Source organism: Oncorhynchus tshawytscha, linkage group LG25 (assembly GCF_018296145.1).
Source record: "Oncorhynchus tshawytscha isolate Ot180627B linkage group LG25, Otsh_v2.0, whole genome shotgun sequence".
NCBI classification, from domain to species: domain Eukaryota; kingdom Metazoa; phylum Chordata; class Actinopteri; order Salmoniformes; family Salmonidae; genus Oncorhynchus; species Oncorhynchus tshawytscha.
The window spans coordinates 22,511,272-22,530,218 of NC_056453.1; the positions used below are offsets into that span (position 1 = coordinate 22,511,272).

The following is an 18,947-nucleotide window of genomic DNA, read 5'->3' on the forward strand; positions in this document are numbered from 1 at the left end:
AAAACCAAGACATAGAAATGTTTTTACGTCACGTTATTAATCATTCAAGATTTGGATTTGCCAGAATACAATAATCAACCTAATAGAAACATTATGAAAATGAAACATTCCATCAGAATACATCTGCAGTCTGTACAAAACACACCAACATGAAATTAAAAGTTTAATTAAAATACAAACCTCTTTAATTTTCATAGTTCCGCATAATTATTATTTTATATAAAAACCCTTATGTCATTTAAAACGTCATTAATCATTTGTAAAATACAAAAATAAACCCTGTTCCCATCTTAGGAGCTGCTGCTTGTGTTACTATCTCCTGTAGTCTCCCCCTCTCCATATCCCTCATACACCTCTCCTTCCCCCTCTCCATATCCCTCTCATACACCTCTCCTTCCCCCTCTCCATATTCCTCTCCCTCACCCTCCTGTCCCTCCTCTGCCTCTCCCATGACCTCTAGACTCTCACAGATGAGTGCCACCTGCCTCCTAACTTGTGTCTGCATTCTCCTCATCTTCCTCCGGAGGGCGCTAGCTATGGCTCTGTGGTTCTGCCTCTGGGACTCCACCTGCTGCTTCAGCCGCCTGGGGTAACCATAATCATCATCAAAGAGGATTCATCCATTTACACCAAGATCATTTGTATATTGTCAAGGGGAAATTCTAGCCTGGAAGCAGTTGTGTTGGTTCTGGGTGGCCTGTGAGCAGAGCACCACAGTCCACGGGGCAGAGCTGGCTCCAGGGCTGACCGGTGCACCAAGGAACTCAGACAGAGGGAAGGTGGCAAAGCAACCATCATTGTTACACTGCATGGGATAGTGAGAAGGGGAGAGAGGAGAGGAAGTGGAAGACTGTGGTCAGTTGTTTACCAGATTTAGGGATAGTTCTGCATTTACTGGGGGAGGTTATAGTTAAGCAGGAATTGTATTTTGGATGAACATGCACATGCCGACAGGAGACTTTTGAAGTAGCCTAATCAGATTGAAACATTGTACCTGTGTTTATGCCACATCTAAAGGCACTACATTTTGAAGATGAAATGACACATTTGGGCTCTAATGAAGCGTTAGGTTCTAGGTGCGCTAGGATCAGTTTCTCAGATTGGAGGTTGTAGCAGTTCGCTAGTTAAGCTTTCCTTAAAATCTAGGCCTGTTGGGGGCATATGTGGCATTATTATAGGATGATTTGGGAGAATTACGATCCTCAACAGACAGCACATCTCAGTATCAGAAGTAAAAATACAGCCTAGACTGGCCTACTAGTACCTTTTTAGAATGTATAAACTGCCGAGAGTAGACCCACAACTAATCCAAATGGAATGAAATATCACAAGGCCTTTGCACCATTATTCAAATGACCTTTTCACTGCAGCCTTGAGTAGAAACTCACTTGAAAACAATAATGCAAGTATACATTGTATTGTGGTGTTGTAGGCTAGTCTAGGTAGGATCATTGTATTGTGGTGTTGAAGACTAGTCTAGGTAGGATCATTGTATTGTGGTGTTGAAGACTAGTCTAGGTAGGATCATTGTATTGTGGTGTTGTAGGCTAGTCTAGGTAGGATAATTGTATTGTGGTGTTGTAGGCTAGTCTAGGTAGGATCATTGTATTGTTGTGTTGTAGGCTAGACTAGGTAGGATAATTGTATTGTGGTGTTGAAGACTAGTCTAGGTAGGATCATTGTATTGTGGTGTTGAAGACTAGTCTAGGTAGGATCATTGTATTGTGGTGTTGTAGGCTATGCTATATAGGATCATTGTATTGTGGTGTTGTAGGCTATGCTAGGTAGGATAATTGTATTGTAGGCTATGCTAGGTAGGATAATTGTATTGTAGTGTTGTAGGCTAGTCCAGGTAGGATCATTGTATTGTGGTGTTGTAGGCTATGCTAGGTAGGATCATTGTATTGTGGTGTTGTAGGCTATGCTAGGTAGGATAATTGTATTGTGGTGTTGTAGGCTAGTCTAGGTAGGATAATTGTATTGTGGTGTTGTAGGCTAGTCTAGGTAGGATCATTGTATTGTGGTGTTGTAGGCTAGTCTAGGTGTGATCATTTTATTGTCCCTAAACAAGATCAAGCTTTCTGAACTGCATGTCTTAGGTCTTCACTGTTTTTTCATGCACAATAAAGGCACCTTGCCTCTAACTTGCCTATCATCTATTCCTAATTGTTCTTGTGGATTAATATTGAAAATGTATGCAGCTTTGAAGGCATTTATGTGTGGTATGATTGCTAGTTAGCCTATTGCAGATCTGGACAAACAATCCACCTACCAGTATTGTCACTATGAATGGTGAATAGAGGGCAGGATAGACAGTTAGATTATATAGACCTGCGGTATAGTTAAGCAATAAGGCACGAGGGGTGTGGTATATGGCCAAAATAGCAGGGCTAAGGGCTGTTCTTGTGCACAATGTAACGCGGAGTGCCTGGATACAGCCCTTAGCTGTGGTATATTGGCCATGTACCACAAACTCCTGAGGTGCCTTATTGTTATTATAAACTGCTTACCAAAATAATTACAACAGTAAAAATACATTTTTTGTCATACCTGTGGTATATGGTCTGATATACCACAGCTTTCAGCCAATCAGATTTCAGGACTCAAACCACCAGTTTATAATAAAAGTTAGTGTGCTGAAAAGTAATGCATAAGGGAAGTACCAACACACCTTGATATAGAGGAGGCACATGCAAGCAGATGAGCAAATTTGGCAACACTCTTAGAAAAAAAGGGTTCTTCAGCTGTCCCCATAGGAGAACTCTTTTTGGTTCCAGGTAGAACCCTTTTTGGTTCCATGAGGAGCCCTCTGTAGAAAAGTTTCTACATGGAACCCAAAATGGTTCTACCTGCAACCAAAAAGGGTTCCTTAAAGGGTTCTCCTATGTGGGTAGCCGAAAAACCCTTTAATGTTCTAGGTAGCACTTTTTTTTCTAAGAGTATAAGGATGGAAAAAATAGTAAAACCGGGCCATAAAAATGAATGTAGACAGTAAAACAATCAACAACCCTCTCCTGTGCCCAATAATAAACAACACAATCCCCCTAAAACAAAAACAAAAGTTTGACAAGCCTCCCATGAGTTCCTCTATGCTTGAAAAATCACATTTCCTTCCTACTGTGTGACCCTCACACATTGCATCTTGAGAAAAAGGAAACCAATTACTTTGTAAAAGAAACATTTAGCAACATTAGGCTGTCATGACTCACCTTAATCCCGAGGTGGCTGATAGTTTTCCTCAAATTGTACATGACAAATATAAAGCTGGACCTGATAGGTTTCCTACAGTAGGGGCGTGTCTCCTGTCTAGAGAGAAAGCAGAATTGAATCAATCAAATAAAATGTTACACTTCTACAGTAGAAACCTGAAGAAACTAGATGGTCATCATATTTAAGCACTGTGAAAATATGCCAAAAATCTACATTTTGTGTCCTAGAAACACAGGTTGCTTCATACCTTTCATAATAACACAGCTACTACATTTTCTTATGAATAACCAGTTAAGGTTACACTGAGGACATGACCCAGTGTACTGTACCTCCTGAGCCACTGTAGGATGCAGATCTTGCAGAATACATGGTTCCAGGCCACTCTGACAGGATACCTCAGGACAGATCTACAGATGGTGCAGAGCAGATCATAGTCTGGACCGTCCACAAACACGTCGTAACGCACACACACACACACACACACACACACACACACACACATACACACACACTACTTTAGGTAGTTCTGAATCAAAGGAATGTCAAAAGCAGTAAGTTGGTCAAATCAAAGCCACTTTGTTATAATAAATCAGAATCCGTGAAAAGGAACACAGGAAGAATCAAATCCGCCCCAACAATGTAACGTGGTTGACGATTTACAACATCCAGGCACTTTTTTATATTTGATTTTCCATGTGTTCCTTTCAATGACCCCATTCAATATCAACCAGCAGATGTATTTTTGGATACCTGTAGCTCTCTAGACACAAAGTTGTTCTCGAAAATCATAATCCATATTCCATCCGTAAAGTCACTGTTCATTATAATTTACACTTCCTAACTCACCATATTTCCCTGCTCTATTTTCAATTGTCATGAGGTCACAGTTGCCACTGTTTTCATTCCCACAGCTCAGCCCCTCACTCCCTTAGTTAGAACTAGCCTACATGTCAACAGCACAAACACATACACAAACAAATAGTCATTAGTGCCGAGCCACAACAATACACTGCTAAAACACCCTGGAAATAAGACATCAACTGACCAGTAATCATTCAGCTCCATGTCATTCCTCTTCTCTGAAGTTTTAGGGCCCACACTATAGTACTTACTGTTTGGCTCAAAACTCATGATAATGTCCAGAGCTAGTGATTTCACCACCTGGGTATTTTTTCTCTACCTCTCTTTACTGCTTTGACTAGATGTTGCCATGGAAACGGAAATAGGGCTTTGAATGGCAGCTGGCTCTAAAGCTTCCAAACCAAACACATTCTCTAGCTATTGTTCTGACTGACTGCCACATTGAATGGGCTACTATGAATAGGCTTCTTTCAGAACTCAGCTGAGGTCTCTATTCAATAAAAAGTACACTTTCAATTTTAATGGCCTTTTAAAGGCAGTAACAGCCAACTTAATTTTGTGGTTTACTTTATACATCATACATTTCAGAACTTTTGTCTGTGACATTGGCTGAAGGTTTTCATGAGAACCAAGGTTTTTAAAAGCGTGCTATTATTTTGCATATTTGAAAACCTGTGGTGTTTACAGATGTAGGATTTTAATTTGAGCCAGTTTGCTACTGCAGGAAAATGATCCCGTAAATGTAAATTATTATGTGGATTATGAATCTTGAAAACACACCAACATGCTACGTATGCTTGGGAAGACAATGCACAGGTCTCACTTACTGGCTAAATGTTTCTAAACATCTGGTAAGGATGGAGACAGGGCGAAGTTGTTACTCAGCAATGTTGGTAGTGTGAGAATTCTGGATACGGATTATTATTGACGCCTGTGTGACGGGTATCTGCAGATACCTGGCCTGTCGAGTGAGATGATTGAGATGATGCTTTGACTGGTCTTATTAAGTCACCTTTCTTAAGCGCCACATATATGCTGATCCCTCCTTTATTCTGAATTGAATGGATGCCAACTTGTGACATGCTTTGAGTACGTTGCACTGATCTCACTTACTGGAAAAACGTTACGGGCATCCAGTAAATTGGAGACATGGGAATGCTTTTCAATATATCAGCAATGAGTTGGGGTTAAAGTTCAATTGAATAATCTCCTGATGCATACAAATCTTTATTATCTTTCTTACAGTCTTAAACCTTCCCTTAAAAACATTCCCACCAGTAAATCATTGATCCCTAAACAATTCCCGCCAGGAACGTTCCCTCGTCTTTGCCGTCACTTTCCATTAAATATGTTCACATTTGCCCAATAAGCCGGCCGTCTTTTAGCAACACCTGTGTGCAATAAGCAAGCATGGCACTATGCCATTTGGCAAAATGTGTCTACTCTTCCCAGCATCTACATGTTTTATCAGTGTTCTTCCTTGTGTTTGGATGAAGGAGTCATAATGTCAACACAATTAACCCTTTGTTACTGACTGCAAATGCCACTCCTAAAGTACACTGTTGATTTGCTTTAGTAGCAATAGTGGGAATTATAGACGCAATCAGAGATGTAATGAATTGGAAACTCCACATTCTTCTCTTTTATATATTTCCTTTATTGTTTTATTGACATATTTTTCACTATCTAGATATAGTGGGCTACTATAATCTGCTTGTGATAAGGCATGGATTGCTGCTGTGAGTACTCTATTTCTTAGAGAGAAACTATGAGAATACCTTCATTATTTAACATACTAATAAATGGGTCATGAACAGCTTTTTCGTTTTCTTGTTTTGAAAAGCAAAACATATATTGTCCGTGAAGATTTATATTGAGTATGATACATTTAAGAGACATTTATGTCCAAAAATAAGAATCAATTTTACTGTAGTATGAGTCATGTTAACAAAGGCCTTTTCTCAACATGCAGAGAGAGGTTATTTACCAACGACAACAACTTGAGAGACAAACTCATTTATCATCCAGCAGTGTCCAGGCCAAGGAGACTTAATCCTTATGACAGACAAGACTGGTAGAGATCAAAGGGAAAGGAGGATACCTAGTCAGTTGTACAACTGAATGCCTTCAACTGAAATGTGTCTTCCGCATTTAACCCAACCCCTCTGAATCAGAGAGGTGTGTGGGGAGGCTGCCGTAATCGACATCCACAGCGCCCAGGGAACAGTGGGATAACTGCCTTGCTCAGGGGCAGAACAACAGAGTTTTACCTTGTCAGCACAGGGATTCAATCCAGCAACCTTCTGGTTACTAGTCCAACACTCTAACCACTAGGCTACCTGCCTAAAACAACCAAGTTACATAACATACTGTTATTCTCACCTCAATTAGAAGCAAATCTACAATCTCACATTAAAATGCTGGAAAGTGTCATGGCAATCCCTATGACTGCGTTTAAGGAATGCATTTAATTATTCCGTTTAAGCAAGCTAGCAGGTAGCTTAGCGGTTAATAGCGTTTGGCCAGTAACCAAAATGTTGCTATTTCGAACCCCTGAGCTGACTAGGTGAAAAATATGTCGATGACCCCTTGAGCAAGGTACATAACACTAATTGCTCTTGTAAGTCACTCTGGATAAAAGGGTCCTTGAACATGTAAGTAATCTTCCATTTGAAATGAATGGAATTGAACTCATTTGGAAAGATAAAAGAGTCCAAGAAAAAGTGAGTAATGTGAATCAGAATCTCAGCTCCTCAATCGCTTTGAGTGCACCAGGCCCTCCTGTAGCAAAGCACCCCCACAACAGATGCTGCTACCCCCTTGCTTCACATTTTGGATGGTGTTCTTCAGCTTGCAAGCCTCCCCATTTTTCCTCCAAACATAACGATGGTCATTATGGCCAAACAGATCTATTTTTGTTTCATCAGACTAGAGGACATTTCTCCAAAAAGTTACAATATTTGTCCCAATATGCAGTTGCAAACCGTAGTCTGGCTTTTTTATGGTGGTTTTGAAGCAGTGGCTTCTTCTTTGCTGAGCAGCCTTTCAGGTTATGTTGATATACTGTGGATATAGATACTTTGTACCTGCTTCCTCCAGCATCTTCACAAGGTCCTTTGCTGTTGTTCTGGGATTGATTTGCGTTTTTCAAACCAAAGTACGTTCATCTGTAGGAGACAGAATGTGTCTCCTTCCTTAGCGGTATGATGGCTGCGTGGTCCCATGGTGTTTATAACTGCGTACCATTGTTTGTACAGATGAGCGTGGTACCTTCAGGCGTTTGGAAATTGCTCCCAAGGATGAACCAGACTTGTGGAGGTCTACAATTATTCTTCTGAGGTCTTGGCTGACATCTTTTGATTTTCCCATGATTTCAAGCAAAGAGGCACTGAGTTTGAAGGTAGGCCTGGAAATACATCCACAGGTACACCTCCAGTTGATTAAATTATGTCAATTAGCCTATCAGAAGCTTCTAAAGCCATGACATCATTTTCTGACATTTTCCAAGCTGTTTAAAGGCACAGTCAGTTTAGTGTATGTAATCTTCTGACCCACTGGAATTGTGATAGTGAATTATAGTGAAATAATCTGTCTGTAAACAATTGTTGGAAAAATGACTTGTGTCATGCACAAAGTAGTCCTAACCGACTTGGAAAAAAATATAGTTTGTTAACAAGACATTTGTGGAGTGGTTGAAAAACTAGTTTTAATGACTCCAACCTAACTGTATGTAAACTTCTGACTTCAATTATATATACTTAAATGTACTACTATGACGATTACTACTATGATTTGACTTTTCATTAAGTTGAAAAAAAACTGATATTTTTTGTAACAAATCAAGACATGTAACAAATCAAATCAAAGTTTATTGGTCTCGTACAGGTGCAGCAAAAAGCTCCTATAGCGCAGTAATACAATACCAATAAGCCAATTATCCAGGAAGTCCACAACAAGAAAGAAATGCATCCCCTATACAGTAAACATGTGTCCAAAACTAAGTTGCTAGGGCCTGTTTGATGGGTGGGGGGCAATATGGTACTGTAATACCGTAATATATACCATTACGTAGCAGACACTTTTATCAAAAGTGACAACAGTGCACACATTTTGGTATGTGACCGCATTGGGAATCGAACCCACAACTCTGGTGTTGCTAGCGCCATGCTCTTTTGAACTGAGCCACGTACAGGACCACTACAAAACATAAGTACAATACAATACTGTAAAATACAATACATACTTACTATACAGGTGGAAGATATATGAAACATGACCACTGTAAAAAGACTTGGAAAGAGAGAAGACAAATACATTGAATTAAGTTTATAGGATAATGTTGATTGCATATAAGGCATTCAGACAGTAATGATAAATACTTACAGTAAAATTCCAGTATGGAATAACAGTGACTTCAGACACCAACAGAAGAATGATATGTAGGCTACAACAAACAAACCAGTCATTGGTCAACTCTAAAGGGGTAGAACGAGAGCATTTCCATGCATTTCAATAATACATTGAAACTGAACCCCCTTGAAAATGCCCCTCCGAAAATGATGAAAATCATTCTACAATATTAAAGCAAAGTAGATACAAATTATATCATACAAGCATACTATATTTAATTCTGTGTCATCCCGTATCTTTCAGAGACAACCACGTGTCTCATTCCTTCATATTAAAATCAGACAGGAAAGGTGCATTGAAAATATCATCAGAATATAATGTTTCATCTCAAAATAGAAAAGGGACATTTTTGTGAACATTTGTGTGCTTGTTTCAGCTGTTACCGTTTAGTAATAGGAGTAGTAGTAGTAGTGACTAGTAAAATAAGTATTATTTGCATGTCAAATTATGTTTTTTTGGTTTGGGGCCTACTCTTTAAGGGTATGCACAAATTAGTGTGGCTTTAAAAGGTTAAGACTAGTAGTCAATTCATTTCTACCTTTATAACCTGTGAGCATTTCATGCTAATTTAAATAAGTATAATTAAATAGCAATAGTTTATCAATTATAAATAACATCAGAAAGTTGTCAGCACATTTTTAAAGTTCAACATTAATTTGTCGAAAGACTGGCTTCATGAAAATGACAAGCTGTGCGTAATTACGTAGTGCACATAAAAATCACTTTGTCATATCTTTTTTCATTTAACTAATCAAAAAAACAAGTACAATGTGTTTCCATCCCATGATCTACGCTATATATACAAAAGTATGTGGACACCCCTTCAAATGAGTGGATTTGGCTATTTCAGCCACACCCGTTGCTGACAGGTGTATAAAATCGAGCACGCCGCCATGCAATCTCCACAGACAAACACTGTCAGTAGAATGGCCTTACTGAAGAGCTCAGTGACTTTCAACGTGGAAGTCATAGAATGCCACCTTTCCAACAAGTCAGTTTGTCAAATGTCTGCCCTGGTAGAGCTGCCCCAGTCAACTGTAAGTTCTGTTATTGTGAAGTGTAAACGTCAAGGAGCAACAATGGCTCAACCGCGAGGTGGTAGGCCACACAAGCTCACAGCACGGAACTGCCAAGTGCTGAAGCGCGTAAAAATCATCTGTCCTCGGTTGATTGCAACACTCACTGCTGAGTTACAAACTGCCTCTGGAAGCAATGTCAGCACAATAACTAAAATGGTTTTCCATGGCCGAGCAGCCGCACACAAGCCTAAGATCACCAAGCATGCCAAGCATCGGCTGGAGTGGTTTAAGGCTCGCCTCCATTGGACTCTGGAGCAGTGGTAATGTGTTCTCTGGAGTAATGAGTCACGATTCAACATTTGTCAGTCCGATGGACGAATCTGGATTTGGTGGATGTCAGGAGAACACTTCCTGCCCCAATAGTGACAACTGTAAAGTTTGGTGGAGGAGGAATAATGGTCTGGGGCTGTTTTTAGATCCAGTGAAGGGAAAACTGAACACTACAGCATGACAATGACATTCTAGGCTATTCTGTGCTTCCAATTGTTTGGCAACAGTTTGGGGAAGGCCCTTTACTGTTTCAGCATGACAATACCCCTGTGCACAAAGCGAGGTCCATACAGAAATGGTTTGTCGGAATCGGTGTGGAAGAACTTGACTGGACTGCACAGAGCCCTGACCTCAAACCCATCTAACACCTTTGGGATGAATTGGAACACCGACTGTGAGCCAGGCCTAATCGCCCAACATCAGTGCCCGACCTCACTAATGCTCTTGTGGCTGAATGGAAGTACTGCTACAACATGTAGTGGAAAGCCTTCCCAGAAGAGTGGAGGCTGGTAAAGAAACAGAGGGGGGACCAACTCCATATTAATGACCATGATTTTGGAAGGAGATGTTCGACAAGCATTTGTTCACATACTTTTGGTCATGGAGTGTATTTCACAGACAAAAACTTATTCCCCTGTTTTATGTATTTTGTTCTGTCAAGATTTAGAACGTTTACTAACAATTATACCGTTTCCATCAGTCCTGTAGTGATTTTTTTATTCAACAGGTACTTTACTCGTATAAAAATGGTTGGATGGAATTATGGTTAACGTAACATACAGAATAGGCATTTTTATGCAAATGTAACCCTAGTATTGCAAGCCATACTCAAAGTACTGCGCTTCATGTAAAGTCAACCTGGAGAGAATAGTGCAACCCCAAAAACCCCACTCTCCACCACCCACGGTTCCCCATAACCCTAACCCCATCTCCCAGTTCCCCCGCCACCGCTCCCAGCCTTTCTAGTGGGTCTGGACGGGGTCCTGCAGGGAGAACAGCCTCCCTCTGGAGGCCAAGGCAGCATTGCGGGTCATGGTGGTACACCGGGTCAGGATCTCCTGGGCCCTGGGTCGCGGGGGCACCCTGGGTGCAGTGGTGGGCATCTTACAGGACCCAGTCTCAGACCTGGAGCTAGGGCTGGATGACAGACTGGGGTGAAGCTGGGGTGAAGACCGGGGGCTGTTTGGGAGGCTCTGGGGCTCCTCCTCACTGCAGCTGGAAGAAGACGTCCTGACATTCCGGCCTGACGAGCTGATGTCAGAGTTGGAGGACTTGGTCCAGCTGATGCTGCTCTTGCGGATTGCTGGATCCGGATTTGACTCAAGGTCTCTCTCTCTTTGGGATGGAGGGACGGCCATGTCGGGACGGGTCTCAGACAGGAGCTCTAGAGAGCGGGTCTTCTGGAGACAGGAGGCCCGGTACGGATCATCCCTGGTCTGGGTTGATGTGTGCTGCTGCAGCCCTGTCTCCTCATACAGTGTGGGTGGGTAACAGTTGCCAGATTGGCTGTCTCTGCTGGATGCCAAGTTGAGAGTAGAGCTGTCCATGTAGGTTGCCAAATTGAGAGAGGAGCTGTGCAACTTTCTCTGCAGGTTGTGGAGGCCAGCACGTGGGTTGTTGTAAGGCTGCAGGTACATGGAGGGAGAGTAGCCCGTTCTGCCTTTATACCTGGAGGGGAAAAGAGTTGTGTCACTCAGGGTTCAAAGAGTTTGTTTTTGATTAGAGGACATCTTCTGGTCATGACCCTCATGTCAGAACGTTGAAAGTGGCGCCGTTCGTCACCATCAATCGTCATTTGTCAAAGGGAACTACCAACAAGTGTTATGTTATCCCTACTCTCCTTACTGTTATTAGTTACCAAATACCTCTGTAAGAAAACCACAGGATTCCCTGATTTATGTCAATTTATTTCAGGTATTAACTTTTGGTGGCCATAATCATGTTTGGAGCGACAATGCATTCAACAGTTCCTCCCACATACCTGTTGCCACACTATCTCAGCTAAGACAATGAGAGGCTGTACATTGTCTGCATTTTCTTGTATTACAGACCCAACAATGAAACGCAGTGTTGGTTGCTTTGTCTGTGTAGCATTCTGAGAGGCAGACAGGCAGACAGATAGTCAGGCTACAAGTTAACATACCTGATGAGCCACCATCCGTCGTCTGATTTCCTCAGCACCTCGACCACAGAGCCAATAGGAACAGGCACCTCGTCATGCTTCTTAGTGGAGTAACTCCTCACAGCGCAGTAGAGAGTTCCTGAGGGACAAACCAGGAAGCAAGTTAAAACAATAGAGATTCCTTTCTACATCATCTACAGCAAGCCTTCGGGGCATTTATTGATATTGGATCTTGAGGAATCTCAAAACCATGACAGAATGTCTTGTAATGCAATCTTGTAATCTGGAATGCAATCTCAGTCTGTCATTCTCCATGATTTATATACACTACATGTCTGACAGGAGGCGCTGTGTTGGAGTCACCGTGTCTGCATATTTTGTAAACTATAGAAATGCATTTACTAATGTCTACATTCGTTTTGTCACATGTATTCTATTACAGTCACGTTAATGCATACTTTTACATTATATTATGTGAGCTAAACATAAATTTGTAAAATGAAAAATACATTAAAACATTTTTTTTTTTAAGTAGAATTGTTTTAGATTACAAATGTTACTGGCCCCACAACAACAAGAAATATATACTTAAATACATGCAATCGTTTAGAGCCTCACAGTGGAGTCATAATACCCATAAAACACAGCAGTCGAACAGGGAAATAGTTCCAATTGTTTTTCCACCATTCATTTTTCCCATAGGGGATTTTAGAAACATTTAAAATAAGGCCTGTGTTTTGTGTAGACTTACCCTGGCATGACATTTTGATAAGCATGTAAATCTCTCTCGGACAAGGTGACTTTTATCAATATATTCGGCACTATTTACGCTCAGATTCGAAAATGCTAATTATCATCAAAGTAGACATGATGCAAAACAACAAATCCCTGAAAGCTCCTGTATCTCATCTCTAGCTGACACCTTTGCTAACAGGTACATTTTCCGTACGCACAAAAATATTATTTCACTCAAATTTTGTGCACAAATTTGTTTAGATCCTTGTTAGTGAGTACTTATCCTTTGCCAAAATAATACATCCACCTGACAGGTGTGGCATATCAAGAAGCTTACTATACTGCATGATCATTACCAGGGTTGGGGAGTAACAACAGATTACATGTAAATGTATGCACTCATTACTGTAAATCGCTCTGGATGAGAGCGTCTGCTAAATGACTAAAATGTAAATGTCAAATATTGCTAGAGAATTTCATGGTTATTTCTCTACCATAAGCCACCTTCAACGTAATTTTAGAGAATTTGGCAGTACGTCCAACCGGCCTCACAACCGCAAATCATGTGTGTGTAATGCGTTGTGTGGGCGAGCGGTTTGCTGATGTCTTCGTTGTGAACAGAGTGCCCCATATTGGTGGTGGGGTTAGGCATAAGCTATGGACAACAAACACAATTGCATTTTAGCGATTGGCAATTTAAATACACAGAAATACTGTGATGCGATCCCGAGGCCCATTTTGAGGCCCATTTTTTCTTAAGGTACTGTATCTGTGACCATCAGATGCATATCTGTATTCCCAGTCATGTGAAATCCATAGATTTGTGCCAAATGTATTTATTTCAATTAACTGATTTCCTCATATGAACTATAACTCAGTAAAATCTTTGAAATTATTGTATGTTGCATTTATATTTTAGTTCAGTGTACTGTACATTTAGTTAACATTTTATAGTTAATCCAGAGATTCTTACCTTTGCCTCGACTCGGCAGTCTCATCCAGATCATAATGGCATTTGTAGTTCTGTTTGATAGCCACATTAGCAGCTAACTAGCATTTCATTTTGTGTGTGTGGGGCGGGGGGCTACAGGCGTATATATTGATAAAAGTCATGTTGTCCTAGAGATATTTACACACAGTTATCAAAACGTCATGCCAGGGTAAGCCTACACGAAACAGCACTTATTTTAAGTGTTTCTAAAATCCCCTATGGGAAAAATGAATGGTGTAAAAATTCCCTATTTGACCACTAGGTTTTATGGGTACTATGACTCATATTGTGGTACTCAGTGGAGGACTGCTCCTACTGGGGAGTGCCAATAAGGCCGACCAGTGGCTTCAAAGCCTCTCAATGGCCAATACATAGCATCAGCAAATAAGGGTTTATATACATCACTGGTCATTCTCTACTATGTTGGGATGAGGGTAATTTATCACTCCAGTATTTAAATGCTAAATTGTAATTACCTTGCCACTATGACCTATTTATTGCCTACCTCCCTTATCCTACCTCTTTTGCACACACTGTATATAGACTTTTTTCTCTATTGTGTTATTGACTGTACATTTGTTTATTCGCGTGTAACTCTGTATTGTTGTTTGTGTCGCACTGCTATGCGTTTATCTTAATATTTTTTTTATTTCACCTTTATTTAACCAGGTCGCAGTTGCAAATGAGAACTTGTTCTCAACTGGCCTATCTGGTTAAATAAAGGTGAAATAAAAAAAATAAAAAATGGTATCTAGTTCAGGACTTCGCTCTAGTGTCTGGCTGGCTGTGGAATTTTCTAACCACAAAACTGAATGTCTGGAATGGTTTTATCCATAAGCCGACTGCAATACATCGTAGGCTTAGTATATTAAACAAACATTCACAACATTTACTGTGATTAAGTTTGGACTGTGGACAGGATATGTATCAATATAGATGAAAAAGTATCTTACCCCCCAAGGGAATTCCATCCAATTCATCTCCATCCTTCTCTGCCTCACACATCTCTAGGTAAGGAGCAGGGAACCAGGCCAACTGTTTGTCCTCGTTCTCCACCAGCCACCAGCCTGAATGAACACACATAAACAGATACATTATATACGATGACTTTTATTTATTTTATTTTTGATTTAACCTTTATTTAACTAGGCAAGCCATTTAAGAACCAATTCTTATTTACAATGACGGAGGATGCAAGTATCTATTATCCCATAAATGTATCTTAATTAGACTAGTCTTGATTTCTATGCTTCTCCACACAAAACTTGAAAGTGGAGCCTATTTTTTATTTTATCTTTATTTAACCAGGCAAGTCAGTTAAGAACAAATTCTTATTTTCAATGACAGCCTAGGAACAGTGGGTTAACTGCCTGTTCAGGGGCAGAACGACAGATTTGTACCTTGTCAGCTCGGGGGTTTGAAATCGCAACCTTCCGGTTACTAGTCCAACGCTCTAACCACTAGGCTACCACTAGGCTAACCTGCTGCCCTATCCCAGGTTAACAGTGGAGGGAGAAATTAAATGTGGGCTAACCTATGTTAAAATTGTAAACTAAATCAAAGAGGACTCTAACCTGCTGGGTCTTTGATGAGCACATCCAGCCTCTCATCCAAGGCCACTTTAAAGGGCCTGTTCTTAGTGTCCTTGGTGTTGTAGGGCCCCACACAGCAGTAAGACTGGCTCACAAAAGGGTGTGTCACGTTGCCCAGGCTCAGACGCTGCCCGCTCATGTCCTCCAGCCCATCCCCCGATGGTAGGATCATGACGCTGTGGAGAGGAGACAAACAGACGTTGTTAACGTTTTTACCTGCTGGCAGAGATGGCCAGTATTTATGTTACATGTATTTTAAATATGTATTTCAATTACTTCTGAATATTATGTCATTTGTATTACACTGGGCTGAACATTCCAATGTATTTTGTAACAAGATACTTTCGAGAGCTGCAATTTGTATTTTCAAAATACAAAATACTTTTCTATACTTTTTGTTGTTGTTGCAGTACACAATGTTGTGCCCCCCTTTCACCCTGCAATAATATCAGAATTCGGGTGCCACTATTGTGTGATAAGAGCGTCTGCTAAACTAAATATAAATGTATATGTAAAAATTAACAATTGCAAAGCATGCCGAGTAGTATTGTAATGAGCTTCGCCCCGGAACAAGGCTAATAATAATAATACCCAGTGTGCTTTGCAGTTCATTTCCATTTTGGTCCATTTTGGTCATTTAGGCTAATAATAATAATACCCAGTGTGCTTTGCAGTTAATTTCCATTTTGGTCCATTTTGGTCATTTAGCAGACAATTATCCAAAGTGACTTACAGTCAGTGCATTCAACTGAGGTAGATAAACAACAACATATCACTGTCATAGCAACTAAAACGTTTCTGTAACCATTACTGAGAATGTTGTTGCTGTTCGGCAGGCAACTTGCAAATGTATTTCTGTATTTTAAGTATTTAAGTATTTAGTCATTTATTTTTATGCATCTTTATTCTATTTTGTAATTGCATTTAGTAATTTTGTGCCCATCTCTGTCTGCTGTGTGTTTCTTTAGACAGAGGAACAGAGGCAACCTTGCAAGTTGCAACTCTTTGAAAGTATTTTTCATGAGACGGCCTGAGTGCTAGGTGCATAAAATGTTGTTGTCATTTAGTAAGTAGAGTAGACGGTCTCATTCAGTACGATTTTAATAATAAGTGTAGTGAAATAAGAAGGATGAAAAATGACTTAATAGGCTGAAACGCCCACATTAAAAGGAGGGATGTTTGTAAAGTGTTTACCTGTTTTTGGTGAAGTCTGCCTGCAGGTCGTGGTCTTTGGGCATGAAGAACTGGGTGACCTCTGAACTGCAGCTCACCACGGGGTCACACCTGAGCAGCTCGCTACAGTAGTTTTCCAGTAAATTCATCCGACGCATTGACCAACTAGGATCCTTCTTCTGGATCTTTCTCCTCATAGCTATGGCTGGGGTAGACAGAAGAGGAAAATGAAAAAGGTCAGCTCCGCACTCCGTATTTGCAGTGAAAAAAAGGAAAATGTCTTCCATATTTAGTGAAGAGAAAGAATGGAAAATGTTTTCTATATTTTTTAATTGAAGGGTTACACTTTTTCATTGAGGTTGGACTCTTCATTCAAAGACTCAATCATGGACACTCTTACGACAGTTGTGGCTGCTTTGAAAGACGTATTGTTGTCTCTACCTTCTTGCCCTTTGTGCTGTTGTCTGTGCCCAATAATGTTTGCACCATGTTTTGTGCTGCTACCATGTTGTTGTCATGTTGTGATGCTACCATGCTGTGTTGTCATGTGTTGCTGCCTTGCTATGTTGTTGTCTTAGGTCTCTCTTTATGTAGTATTGTCCCTCTTGTCATGATGTGTGTTTTTCCTATATTTTTATTTTATTTTATTTTTAATTCAAGCCCTGTCCCCGCAGGAGGCCTTTTGCCTTTTGGTAGGCCTTCATTGTAAATAAGAATCTGTTCTTAACTGACTTGCCTAGTTAAATAAAGGTTACAAAAAAATACAAAAAAAATAGGAAGAACAACAACATGAACCCGAGGAGGAGGTGAGATAGGAGAGTGGTGAAGGATAGTTGAAATTGCTTGGGGGTAGATTGTGAGGCACAGATGAGACTTTTGTGATGTTGTTGATTTACCTCTGAATTTGGGAATCACTCTGTCTCTCTTGCGGAAAGGATTCTCAAGGGGAAACCTCTTCTTCAATTGCCTCTGTTGAAAAAAGAGCAGGGATAGTGGTTTTGAATGACAAATTGTCAACACATCTGCTGATAAAGATGAATCAATCCTTTTTTATTTTCTTTATTGATGTACAGGTTAAGTTTTCAACTTACATGAAACTCCTTAAAATCCAATAATGATCTGTAGACAATGACTTCACTCTCATCAGACCACAGAACCGAGGTCATAAACATCTGTAGAATTTTAAAAAATAACATTAATTTATAATTATGTAAAAATTCAACGAATGCAGATATATGGAAACATTTATAACTTTATGTACACACAAATGGCATAATACACAAACAACACACACATTACACTATTAATGTATATAGTGGTTTACCTTGATTTTAGATGCCTCTTTATGCATCACTCCAATAATCCGGACACTGATGGCATAGCGCATCTGGTCTCCCATGTCTGAGATTATTGACCTATTTCTTTTCGTTGGTAATGGTCTCCTCTCCAGTCTCTTGTTTTACACTCTATCGGCTGCGTGAGTACAATTTATACTTTGGGAGAAGAGGCGGAGTCGGTTATCACACCAGCCGCCCACCGGAGCGATCCGGGTGGCGCTGAGTTCGTCGGTTGTGCACGTGAATAAATATTTAAAACACGTGGCATATACAACAAAATCATCGTCTCGGTGGCGCTTTGTACCTGGCTGTGGGCGGTGGGCTGTAGGCTAAAGGAAATACATTTTTGCATGCCTTGTCTAGAAGTGAATTGGACGGTTTCGATAGATTTTTTATATCGGTCAATTTTAACCACCCAGTTCACCACCCACAGAAATCAATTACAGAAGAAACGGAGGATAGTACAGTATTCAGTATGAACCAATACATCAATGTATAAAGTTAAACAAGGGTTTGGTAATGGGTAGGCAGCAGGCTAGGCCGAGATTTACTCTTCGATTAATTTGTAGACATAGGGTACTAGAGGGGTAACTAGCACCCCCCTCTAATTGCTGACACTGACACAAAAAAGCAAGGTTTGGGAAAAAAAAATGGTATGTGGATGAAGGTCATGCTTAGGCAAATAAACTATAAAGGGAAATAATTGGCTATTTTTTGTAAAGTCCCTTTTTTTTAAAACTCACCTGCACATTAATTGTCTTTGTTATTTCTTTGTTGTTTCTTTTCTGTACAATCCATTATGTACAATTGCACTAAATATTATTTGAATAATACAATATTTTAAATATCAGCAGTCTTTAAAATGACATTCAGGAGCAAAAGGTTTTCAATAGGTGTTTTTAATTCATACAAAAAAGTATTCATTGGAATATAACTTTTAATAACAATAACTTAACCAATTAATTCAGTGTAACATTGATGTGGCAACTCGCTTATGCTCTGCTATTGCACATTTGTAATTTGTACCTAGGTCACAAATAAAACTATCCCCAGTAAAATTGGAGCACAACTCACGAACCTACCTCCTGCACTGCTCACATCTAATCCAGACCCCTCCTGTGATTTAAAACAGGGGGAGAGATGCCAATTGAAAAGCTTTCTCTTAAA

General features: G+C 40.2%; 2 protein-coding genes across 5 annotated transcripts; both read right to left on the minus strand.

Moving 5' to 3' along the window:
- Positions 1-18: 18 nt before the first annotated feature.
- rnf151 (ring finger protein 151) lies at positions 19-4,395 on the minus strand. 4 transcript variants are annotated; one of them, XR_002949407.2, is made up of 5 exons: positions 4,256-4,395; positions 4,057-4,153; positions 3,540-3,617; positions 3,210-3,306; positions 19-805 (listed from the first exon to the last, which is right to left on the minus strand). XR_002949407.2 is itself a non-coding variant. In XM_024387300.2 (5 exons), exons 2-5 carry the CDS (start codon positions 4,085-4,087, stop codon positions 650-652), a joined length of 390 nt encoding a protein of 129 aa, XP_024243068.1. In that variant the 5' UTR covers positions 4,088-4,153; positions 4,256-4,395; the 3' UTR covers positions 19-649. The 4 variants fall into 4 exon arrangements, 2 of the variants coding, with proteins under 2 accessions (XP_024243068.1, XP_024243069.1); XM_024387300.2 differs by having other exon boundaries at positions 3,540-3,645; XR_002949406.2 differs by lacking the exon at positions 4,057-4,153.
- A 5,935-nt stretch (positions 4,396-10,330) lies between these two features.
- On the minus strand, positions 10,331-18,325 carry LOC112224011 (NADPH oxidase organizer 1). The gene is made up of 8 exons (XM_024387302.2): positions 17,768-18,325; positions 17,535-17,615; positions 17,340-17,412; positions 16,465-16,648; positions 15,253-15,446; positions 14,632-14,745; positions 11,974-12,091; positions 10,331-11,498 (listed from the first exon to the last, which is right to left on the minus strand). Exons 1-8 carry the CDS (start codon positions 17,840-17,842, stop codon positions 10,793-10,795), a joined length of 1,545 nt encoding a protein of 514 aa, XP_024243070.1. The 5' UTR covers positions 17,843-18,325; the 3' UTR covers positions 10,331-10,792.
- Between the last annotated feature and the right edge of the window lie 622 nt (positions 18,326-18,947).

What these genes read in the sequence shown, in the direction of transcription:
- rnf151 (XM_024387300.2), bottom strand. Translation starts at nt 4,087, where the DNA reads ATGACAATTGAAAATAGAGCAGGGAAATATG. An exon ending in AAATAGAGCAGGGAAATATG is followed by an intron (nt 3,646 to 4,056) that starts GTGAGTTAGGAA and finishes TGGACGGTCCAG; the next exon opens with ACTATGATCTGCTCTGCACC. An exon ending in ATCCTACAGTGGCTCAGGAG is followed by an intron (nt 3,307 to 3,539) that starts GTACAGTACACT and finishes CTTTCTCTCTAG; the next exon opens with ACAGGAGACACGCCCCTACT.
- LOC112224011 (XM_024387302.2), bottom strand. Translation starts at nt 17,842, where the DNA reads ATGGGAGACCAGATGCGCTATGCCATCAGTGTCCGGATTATTGGAGTG. An exon ending in AAGAGGCATCTAAAATCAAG is followed by an intron (nt 17,616 to 17,767) that starts GTAAACCACTAT and finishes AAAATTCTACAG; the next exon opens with ATGTTTATGACCTCGGTTCT. An exon ending in GCAGACTTCACCAAAAACAG is followed by an intron (nt 15,447 to 16,464) that starts GTAAACACTTTA and finishes TCCTCTCCACAG; the next exon opens with CGTCATGATCCTACCATCGG.